The sequence below is a fragment of the Nematolebias whitei genome, chromosome 22 (assembly GCF_014905685.2).
Source record: "Nematolebias whitei isolate Nwh7 chromosome 22, NemWhi1, whole genome shotgun sequence".
Taxonomy (NCBI): domain Eukaryota; kingdom Metazoa; phylum Chordata; class Actinopteri; order Cyprinodontiformes; family Rivulidae; genus Nematolebias; species Nematolebias whitei.
The window spans coordinates 950,257-961,585 of NC_056519.1; the positions used below are offsets into that span (position 1 = coordinate 950,257).

The window sequence follows — 11,329 nt, forward strand, 5'->3', positions numbered from 1 at the left end:
ATCATCCATCCATCAATCATCCATCCATTATTCATCCATCCATCATCAATCCATCCATCTATCCTTTATCTTTACTTGCTTCTTCCGTTTTGGGTCGTGGGGGTCACTGGTGCCCATGTCCAGCAGTCATGGTGCAAGAGGCGGGGGACACCTGGACAGGTCGTAAGTCTAGAGTACCTGGAGGAAACCCACGCAGCACGGACAGAACATGCAAACTCCACCCAGAAAGGTCCCGGGCTGGGATTTCAACCAGCAACCTTAGTGCTGAGAGGCAACAGCTCTACCAACTGCACCATCGTGCTGCTGAGGTGAACCCATGACAGCTGAACTTAAACCCAGGTTACCTGGACTTAACCAGGCCCTGTGACGGACTGACACCTGTCCAGGGTGTCTCCCACCTTGTACAGTGACTGCTGGACCAGGCACCTGTGACCCCCATGACCCAAAGATGAAGAAGCTGATAAAGGATGGATGAATGAATGGATGATGATGGATGGATGATGGATGGATGAATGACGGATAGATGGATGATGGATGGAGGAATGATGATGAATGGATGATGAATGGATGATGGATGGATGAATGAATGATGGATGGATGAATGACAGATGGATGGATGGATGGATGAATGACGGATAGATGGACGATGGATGGATGGATGGATGGTGATGGATGGAGAAATGATGGATGGATAATGGATGGATGAATGATGATGATGGCTGGATGAATAATGGATGAATGGATGATGGATGGATGGATGGACAGATGAATTATGGATGGATGATGAATGATGGATGAATGATGGATTAATGGATGATGGATGGATGAATGATAGATGAATGGATGATTGATGGATGAATAATAGATGAATGGATGATGGATGGATGAATGATAGATGAATGGATGATGGATGGATGGATGAATGATAGATGAATGGATGATGGATGGATGGATGAATGATAGATGAATCTTTTTACAGGTCCCTCTTGTAAATGAGTCCTCGTGGCTCAATGAGGCTAGCCTGTATAAATAAAGGTTGAATGAAAAAAAAATGATAGATGAATGGATGATGGATGGATGAATGGATGATGGATGGATGGATGAATGATGGATGGATGAATGGATGATGATGGATGGATGATGGATGGATGAATGACGGATAGACGGATGATGGATGGATGGATGGTGATGGATGGAGGAATGATGGATGAATGGATGATGGATGGATGCATGATGATGGATGGGTGACAATGGATGAATGATGGATGGATGAATGACGGATAGATGGACGATGGATGGATGGTGATGGATGGAGGAATGATGGATGGATAATGGATGGATGGATGAATGATGATGATGATGGCTGGATGAATAATGGATGAATGGATGATGGATGGATGAATGATGGATGGATAATGGATGGATGAATGATGATGATGATGGCTGGATGAATAATGGATGAATGGATGATGGATGGATGAATGATGGATGATGGACAGATGAATTATGGATGGTTGATGAATGATGGATGAATGATGGATTAATGGATGATGGATGGATGAATAATAGATGAATGAATGATGGATGGATGAATAATAGATGAATGGATGATGGATGGATGAATGATAGATGAATGGATGATGGATGGATGAATGATGGATGAATGGATGATGGATGGATGAATGATGGATGGATGGATGGTATCCTGACTGGATGTAGTTTTTCCTCTGAGGAAATGAACTGAATCAAATATTTTCACAGTGACCTCATTTCTGAGCATCCTGACAGGAAGTGTTACCAGGAAGTGGATGTCCCTGACAGGAAGTGTTACCAGGAAGTGGATGTCCCTGACAGGAAGTGTTACCAGGAAGTGGATGTCCCTGACAGGAAGTGTTACCAGGAAGTGTATTTCCCTGACGGGAAGTGTTACCAGGAAGTGGATGTCCCTGACAAATCTGCGTTTCTATCCTCGGCCGTCTCCTGAGGTCCACCTACCAGCGGTTGTGACGGTGACATGTGCAGCGCGGCTCGGCGTGCTGTAGCTGAAGCTGGTCACGCTGCAGTTGTAGCTGGTGGACGGAGCCAAACCGGACACGGTCAGAACGTGGGACGTGGAGGTGAGCGGCTCACGGGCCTGAAGGAGGACACACCAACAGAACCAGAGGTCAAACAAACCTCAAGTTGTTTTACTTTATTAAGCAGAAACTTAATGAAGTCTGAGTTTGATGGTTGTTGACTTCAACAACAAAACAGATTCAAAAATAAAAATAGAGAAAACTGTCCGGAACCTGAAACTCATTCAGTTTAATGAGTCCGTTCAACCCAAACATCCGGTCTGGAGACCACACAGGGGTGTCCAAACGCTGTCCTGTGTGGACCAGAACTCTCCACATGAAGGACTCGTGAGCCACAAACATGGAACTGAACTCAACGTGAAGAATATTTACAAACATTTATTAATTTGGTGGAGAAAGAGTTTTAAATTGTTGTAGATCCCAAACATCAAAAGCCTCAAACACTAAGCTTATAATCTTAGTCAGTCGCTACAAGAGATTCATAGAAGGTTTGATAAGTTCATCAACTCATACGCAGATGATATATTAATTTAAAGTGTCCAGTTTCCTGCTTGATCATTTTATCAACCAATATTCATGAATGAATTCTTTAGATCTCATCAGTTTTTCTTGTACATTTTATTGTTGGGTGTAACTGGGAGCTGTGAACATAATTTCGCTCCATCACGTGATGGAATGACAAATAAAGAAACTCTGACTCTGTCAGTGGCTGTTGTGTTTAAAATGAGTGTTTATGATATTATTTTTAGTTTACATCTCCAGTACAAGTTTTATTTGTTCAAGTCAGTCACATTTGTTCATAACTTTATTATTCATAAGTCTGAGAGTTACCAGATCCAAGCAAACAGTTATCGGAACACACCCTGTCAAAATAGGAGTTCCCAGATCCAGTTCCAGCAGGATCCGGCTCAGATGAAGCCCTGGCCACAAATGGCCCTCGGACCGCACTTTGGACACCCGTGCTCTACAGCATCTAGGGGGCGGCCATGATGGGAACAGCTGAGGAAGAACAGCATGCTGGGTAATATAGAAGACCCAGAAGCTGCTGAGTCATTGACTGGTTGCCATGGTGACACCCACCACAGAGATGCTGGTTTGATGACTGTCGTTTCATTTGTCTAAAAGTGAGGACAACAAGGCTGAAAGGAACCAGCTGGACCTTCTGCCGGCCTTCAGAAGGCCCTAACCCTGGCCTGAACCCATGTCTCTCGTTTGTTTGGACCAGCACGTGGACGATGGACAGTGGGACTCGGGTTTTTGTGAGCACCTGTTGAGCTGTTGGATGTTGTTACCTTGAGCTCCCGCCCGTCCTTGTTGGGTCGGCAGAGGACCCGGTAGTAGTCCACCACCCCGTCCTCGGTCCACAGCAGAGTCACCGACGAGTGCGTGGCATTGACGGCGAACAGAGACTTGGGCGGAGCCGGATCTGCAGGCAGAACCCCAGACACAAGCGTTGAGTGAAGCGGGTCAGAGCCAGAACCACAAGAGCTTCGAGACGCGAAGAACGAGAAGGGAAGTCGGTCTGTCAGCACAAGACTCAGAGTGAGCTCAGAGGAAGAGCTGAACCAGAACCAGAACCTGCTCAGTCCACCGAGGTTTGATTCCTCTGGACTCAGGCTTTTCTTCTGCTTGAAGGTGCAGCTAAAGTTCAGACGGTTGTTCAACTAACATCTGTAGACGTTTCATCCGGATTCACATCTGTCCATCTTTTTATTCTTTATGAAACACGTTTTTAGATTGAAGTCGATATTCTGTGATCGGTTCATCATCCTGATTGAATCTGGTCCAAATGAAGCTCATAGTTCAGAATCTGACCTGAATCCACTATTTAGTTCTGTGTGAACAGCAGAATCAAACCAGATTCACTCCCGATTGACAGAAAGAGGAGAAAAAATGAATTCTGAACTCAGATCTGTTTCAGATCCACAAAAACTGGTTCCAGCTCAGATCTTCATGGATCTGAGGAGCTCTACTGATCCAGGATGGACTGCTCACCCAGCTTGATGATGTTGGGCACCGACGTGTTTCTGCTGCGTTCGGTGCACGCCGTCACCGTCAGATTGTAGATGTCCCCCGGAGGAAGAGGGAGGCTGGCCCGCATCACGTTTCGGGTCACCTGTCCACAAACAGAAAGACTCGGTTCTGTAGGACCTTCATGAGAAGAACCCTGCTCAGGTGTTGCAGAGGAACTTACGTCCACCGAGAAGCTCCTCTCTGGTCCCTTCTTCCCGACAGCCACCACCTGCCAGTGCAGCATCCTGGAGTGAGACAGGTCGATGAAGAGCTCGCCGTACGTCCAGCGGACAAACACAACGCCGTGAGCATAGTCCACCGAGGAGATGTGAGGAGCTTCAGGAGCTGCAGGAGGAGGAGCAACGGGAGGAGTTAGTGGCATCAAAACACACCTGAGGAGGTGAACGCCTCACTGAGGAGGCTGCAGGAGGCACCAGCAACAAGACCGATTTCACACCTGATTCAAGTTTCACACCTGATTCTAGTTTCACACCTGAGTCAAGTTTCACACCTGAGTCAAGTTTCACCTCTGATTCAAGTTTCACACCTGATTCTAGTTTCACCTCTGATTCAAGTTTCACACCTGATTCAAGTTTCACCTCTGATTCAAGTTTCACACCTGATTCTAGTTTCACACCTGAGTCAAGTTTCACACCTGATTCAAGTTTCACACCTGATTCTAGTTTCACACCTGATTCTAGTTTCACACCTGATTCAAGTTTCACACCTGATTCAAGTTTCACCTCTGATTCAAGTTTCACACCTGATTCAAGTTTCACACCTGATTCAAGTTTCACCTCTGATTCAAGTTTCACTTCTGATTCAAGTTTCACCTCTGATTCAAGTTTCACCTCTGATTCTAGTTTCACACCTGATTCTAGTTTCACACCTGATTCAAGTTTCACCTCTGATTCAAGTTTCACACCTGATTCAAGTTTCACACCTGATTCAAGTTTCACACCTGATTCAAGGTTCACACCTGATTCTAGTTTCACCTCTGATTCTAGTTTCACACCTGATTCAAGTTTCACCTCTGATTCTAGTTTCACACCTGATTCTTGTAGAGTTGCACCTCTTCAGTGTGACAGGTGAGATCAGGTTCTGCTCCTGAAGTTCATTATATGCTTCAGATATTTTAGTTTAGATAAAACAGATTAGATAGATTATTAATCCCAGTATTTTAAATTATGTAGCACCTGTGTGAAGCCCACAGCTGCAGGAGAAGCTTCCTCCTGAGCACGTGCTCAGGTTGAAGAGGTGTTGGAGCCTCAGCTGCTCAGCCCACACCTTGAGTGTCACGTGCACAACCTCAGCTGATGTTTTTATCCGATTTGGATTTCTTCTCTTTTATGTTTTCATGTTGTGCGCTCCCCTGGGGTCAGATAAGGTGATGTTGAACTTTGATGAAACCCACAGGTGAGTCCTTACCTGTGATGAAGCTAATGGTGGAGCCATCGCAGCAGCTGAGCGGTGGCTCCCCCCATGTTACCATGGAAACTCTGAAGTTGTAGTACCAGGCTGGAAGCAGGTCGGTGACTCTCTGAGGGAAAACAGAAAAACAAACTGACAGGCGGCGCTGTCAACACCACAACACAACTGCACCACAAACGTTGTGTTACCACGGAGGCGATGACGGAAGCCGTGGCAGCGATCTCATAGTAGGTGGTCCACTCGGACGCCAGCGTGACGGGGTTAAAGAAGAAGGTCTGCAGGATGTATTTTCTGAAGGCCACATGGTATGGACGCTGCCAGCTCAGGATGACTGCTGTTGGGCTCAGAGGGTAAACTGCCAGCTCACGGACACCAGTGGGCTCTAACACACACACACAAGCTGTATCAGCAGCACACCTTGGTTGGAGAAGCCTGAGAAGGTAACGAGATGCTCACCGATGTCAATGATGACAGGCTCTGACGGAGGACTGACCAGAGGTCCATTAGTGTGATAGACCACCACTCTGTACTGGGCGCCAGGCGTCAGGTGGCTGATGATGTCACTCGTGGAGTTTTCCTGTGAAAACGTCACACACAAACTTTCATTTAATCTCTGGTGTTGTGGAGCCTCTGAGCAAGGCGTTCGCTAAAACATGTCTAAAGGATGAAACCCCCCACCCCTTCTGAAATCTGAAATAAACTAAACTATTTCTAACAAGGTCGAGTCAGGTCCTCTGGACGAATGCAACAAGTAAAAAATAAAAATAAATTAATAATAAATTGTAGAAACGTTTCGTCTCTCATCCTGAGGACTTCCTCAGTCTGAGGTGCTGTATTCAGCTCAGTCTCTTAAATAGCACCTTCTCAGAGTGGATCAACCAGTTTGCTGCTGACAACCAGAACCAGCTGATCACATGCTCAAGAAGGACCATCAGCCTAACAATGGATCATTAGCACCTGATGGCTGTTTACTGTTCACAGAGGGCTGAGTGATACTAGCAATCACAGCATTGTAAGAGGGGGGCAGTTGAACCTGGAGGCTCCACCCCTGTTTAATGATGGACGGTTTCTTTTCACAAAGATGGCCTCCTTTACTCCTCTCTCAAACCATCGTTTCTCTCTGTCCAGGATGTGCACATCTTCATCCCTGAAAGAGTGACCTCTGACCTGGAGATGAGTGTAGACCTCAGAGCCTGCAGAGAATATTTTATTGTTTTTATACGTTGTGACTGAAAAACATGTTTCCCTCCTGCCCTGAAAACCTGCTGTATATTAAAACAATCTCTCGTATCAGCATGGAGGCCGGCTCACCGACGGCCATGGATCATGTCTGTGCAGCTGACTGAAGCCGGATCCAGGAGGAACTGCCCAGTGAACTCTGCTGCTGATCCATTCGATGCCGACTCTTTGACAGGGTTCTCCTGCATATGAATTAATGTTTCTATGTATGAAACCTGTCCTGGATGAAGTCCTTGAAAGAAAATGCCAGTTAAAAATCTTCACCTGCTGACAGTCTGGTTCTTTTGGGTAAACAACGTTAGTGAGAGAGAATTCCTCCAACACCCATGCAAAGTTCCATTTGTCCACAAATGTCCCATCTGTCCCTTCATATTCATAAAATAACCCCAGGTTCCTTTTCAGCACCATAGCTAGATTAATTAAAAATCTCATCTTTGTTGATTCATGTATCCCTACAACTATAAGCAGTGATGACTTCATTAGATTCTTTATAAATAAAATTGTTTCAATTAGGGAAAAAATTCAAACCAACATTCCTACTATCGCCTCTGGTTCTGTGTCAGATGAGACAACTTTAAAAATGTCACTAGAACCTGATCTATGTTTGGACTGTTTTTGTCCTGTTGAGTTCACTGAATTGTCAAAAATAATAGCTTCATCCAAACCAGCCACATGTCTGCTAGATCCCATCCCAACCAGACTCTTTAATTATTTTTTTCCCTTAATCAATAATCATGTCTTAGATCTACTTAATTTGTCTCTAATGAACGGTTATGTACCACAGAGCTTTAAAGTTGTTGTAATTAACCCTTTACTTAAGAAGTCTGACCTTGATTCAGAAATTCTGGCCAACTATAGATCTATATCTAATCTAACTTTCATCTCAAAAACTATAGAAAATCAATCAACCTTTATTTATACAGGTAAATCCCATTGAGCCTCGAGGACTCATTTACAAGAGAGACCTGATTTCAACAAAGAAAGATGACAACAATGGACAACAGCAACAACAATAAGCAGTTATAAAAACTCATACTACAGTTTTTTTTTTTTTTTTTTTTTTTTTTTTAACAAATAGGATGGCTAAAAGGAAAAAGGTAACAAAACCAAAAAAAACAGCTAGATTCCAAGACAAATGTATAAAACTAAAAACAGGAACATGTCAGCATTGGACCCTGCCAGGAGTCCAACAGATTCTTAAAGCCACTTAGAGAGGTCAAAGGTCGAGAGCTTCAAATCTTTTTGTAAGATATTCCAGGAAACAGGAGCGGAGTAGGAGAAGGCCCTTTTGCCTAGTTCAGTCCTCACTGAGGGAACACTGCAGGTAATAATGTCCTGAGAGCGCACTCCGTAGCTGCACTCACGCAGAGACATGTAGGAGGAGATGTATGAAGGCAACAGACCAAGAAGTGATTTAAAGATGAAAATGTACCAGTGAGAGAGTCTGTGTGAAGTTAATGATGTCCAGTTAACCAATGAATACAGGGTGCAGTGGTGGGTACGATAATCACAGCCAGTTATGAATCTTAGTGCACCATGATAGACAGCATCCAACATCTGCAGGGTTCTTGTAGGAGCGTTCATGTAAATAATATCACCAAAATCAATTGAGGGAAGGAAAGTCACAGATACAAGGCGTTTTCTAGCATTCAGGGTTAGACAGGATCTGTTTCTGAAAAAGAAACCCAGTTTAATTTTCAGTTTCTTTACCAAGTTTTCCACATGGAGCTTAAAAGAAAGATGTGAGTCGACCAAGATACCAAAAATAGAAAATAGTTGCAGGTCAGTTGCGTGAACATCTACAAAGAAACAATCTGTTTGAAGAGTTTCAGTCAGGGTTTAGAGCTCATCATAGCACAGAAACAGCACTAGTAAAAGTCACTAATGATATTCTCATGGCCTCAGACAATGGACTTGTGTCTCTACTGGTCCTGTTAGACCTCAGTGCTGCATTTGATACAGTTGATCACAATATTTTACTACAGAGGTTTGAATGTGATGTTGGAATTACAGGAACGGCTCTACATTGCAGCTGGACTCTCCCTTAGAGGTAGGGTGAGAAATTTAGTTATCCTGGAGAGATTCAGTAGAAGCACTGCTCCTGCACATCGAGAGGAGACAGTTGAGGTGGTTCAGGCATCTGGTAAGGATGCCTCCTGGGCGCCTCCCTAGGGAGATGAGTCCGGCATGTCCGACTGGGAGTAGACCCCGGGGAAGACCCAGGACAAGCAGGAGAAACTATGTCTCTAAGTTGGCCTGGGAACGCCTTGAAGTCCTCCCAGAAGAGCTGGAAGAGGTTGTGGAATGTCTGGATGTCCCCGCACAAGATGATGCCCCAGAGACCTGAGTCCAGAACAAGATAATGGATGGATGGCTCTAAATTGGTTTAAATCATATCTATATGATAGATTCCATTTTGTAAATGTCAATAATAAATCTTCATCATACACCAAACTTAGTCATGGAGTTCCTCAGGGTTCAGTGCTTGGACCAATCCTTTTGACATTGTATATGTTTCCATTAGGTAAAGTTATTAAACAGCATGGGATACATTTCCATTGTTATGCAGATGATACACAGATATATTTGTCCATTAAACCCAATGAATCCAATCAGCTACTTGGACTACAAGCATGTCTTAAAGACATAAAAACCTGGATGACCCTTAATTTTCAGCTTTTGAACACAGACAAAAAAACTGAGGTTTGGTGTTGTTTTTGATCAGGACGTGTCTTTTATCCCCCACATTAAAAACGTTACTAGAACCTCCTTCTTCCACCTGCGTAATATCACTAACATTAGAAACATCTGATCTAAAGATGATGCAGAAAAACTGGTCCATGCATTTGTCACGTCTAGACTGGACTAATGCAATGGTTTATTATCTGGGTGTCCAAATACTTCTTTAAAACGTCTTCAGTTGATCCAAAATGCTGCTGCCAGAGTCTTAACTGGAGTTACTGGGAGAGATCATATCTCTCCAGTTTTAGCTTCTCTCCATTGGCTCCCTGTCAAATCCAGAATAGAATTCAAAATCTTACTTCTAACCTACAAAGCCCTCAACAACCTAGCTCCATCTTATATTACAGATCTTATTGTTCCATATTTTACTAACAGAGCACTTCACTCTCAGACTGCAGGTTTACTTGTGGTTCCTAGAGTTTCCAGCAGCAGAATGGGAGGAAGATCTTCCAGTTCTCAGGCTCCTCTCTTGTGGAACCAACTTCCAGTTTCTGTCCATGAGGCTGACACCTTGTCCAGTTTGAAGACTGGGATTAAGACTTTCCTTTTTGATAAATCCTATAGTTAGGGTTGGCTTGTTATGCTGCTATAGACTTAGACTACTAGAGGACAAACTACTAAGAGTCAAACGACTACAACTGGTCCAGAATGCAGCAGCCCCATTTTTAACCAGTACAGGCAAAAGAGAGCACATTACACCAGTTTTGGCCTCACTGCACTGGTTCACCTTAGAATCCAGTTCAAAATACTCCTGTATGTCTACAAATCACTGAACAGTGTCTCCCCCCCCACCCACCCCCATCTCTCTGATCTGCTACAACCGTATGTCCCACCACGCTCCCTGAGGTCAGCGGACCAGTTGCTCCTCACAGTTCCAGGAACTCCTCTTAAGTGCAGAGGTGACAGGGCCTTCTCTGTAGCAGGACCAAGACTTTGGAATGAGTTACCTCTGCTTGTCAGACAGGCCCCTCCCTCTCGGTTTTCAAGTCCAGTTTAAAAACTCACTACTATTCAGTAGCTTTCATCACCAGATGATCTGTGTTTGATCCTGTATGCTCCACACTGGTCTGTCGTCATTATCTGCATCGTTTTTATGTCTATATTCTGATTTACCTCATTTTGTATTTTGCTTTGTGTGTTACCTGTTGTTCTGTCTGTACAGCACTTTGGTTGGCCTTGTAGCTGTTTTAAGTGCTTTATAAATAAAATGGTATGGTAAACTGACCTCATCTCCTTAAATTAATGTTAAAATTGAATAGTTTTCATTTGAAACTATTTGTATCTTAACTTGCGATTCTTGACCTGCCATTGTGTATCTATTCCTACCAAACCCAGCCGGTCGAAGCAGATGGTCCTCTAGTCCTGATCCTGGTTCTGCTAAAGGTTTCTTCCTCATGAGGGAGTTTTTCTTCCCACTGTCGCCTTCATGCTTGTTCAAGATGAGAGTTCAGTGATGGAGTTAAACTCAAAGCTGCTCCTCAGATAAATAATGTTCAATTATTATTTTATACATGAATGTTTCTGTTCAATTATTATTTTATAGATGAATGTTTCTGTTCAATTATTATTTTATACATGAATGTTTCTGTTAAATTATTATTTTATACATGAATGTTTCTGTTAAATTATTATTTTATAGATGAATGTTTCTGTTCAATTATTATTTTATAGATGAATGTTTCTGTTAAATTACTATTTTATAGATGAATGTTTCTGTTCAATTATTATTTTATAGATGAATGTTTCTGTTAATTATTATTTTATACATGAATGTTTCTGTTAAATTATTATTTTATATTTGAATGTTTCTGTTAAATTATTATTTTATA

General features: G+C 43.2%; 1 protein-coding gene across 1 annotated transcript in view; it reads right to left on the minus strand.

Annotated features, from left to right (window-relative positions):
* The window catches only part of ptpro (protein tyrosine phosphatase receptor type O), a 47,492-nt gene that overhangs the window by 21,917 nt on the left and 14,246 nt on the right, over window positions 1–11,329 (minus strand). Inside the window, exons 10-16 of the mRNA XM_037696101.1 lie at window positions 5,976–6,096; window positions 5,708–5,901; window positions 5,517–5,628; window positions 4,270–4,433; window positions 4,071–4,191; window positions 3,368–3,501; window positions 1,996–2,134 (exon numbers count right to left, since the gene is read on the minus strand). Of these exons, the coding sequence (XP_037552029.1) occupies window positions 1,996–2,134; window positions 3,368–3,501; window positions 4,071–4,191; window positions 4,270–4,433; window positions 5,517–5,628; window positions 5,708–5,901; window positions 5,976–6,096 (985 nt within the window). The remainder of the gene's footprint in view (window positions 1–1,995; window positions 2,135–3,367; window positions 3,502–4,070; window positions 4,192–4,269; window positions 4,434–5,516; window positions 5,629–5,707; window positions 5,902–5,975; window positions 6,097–11,329) is intronic.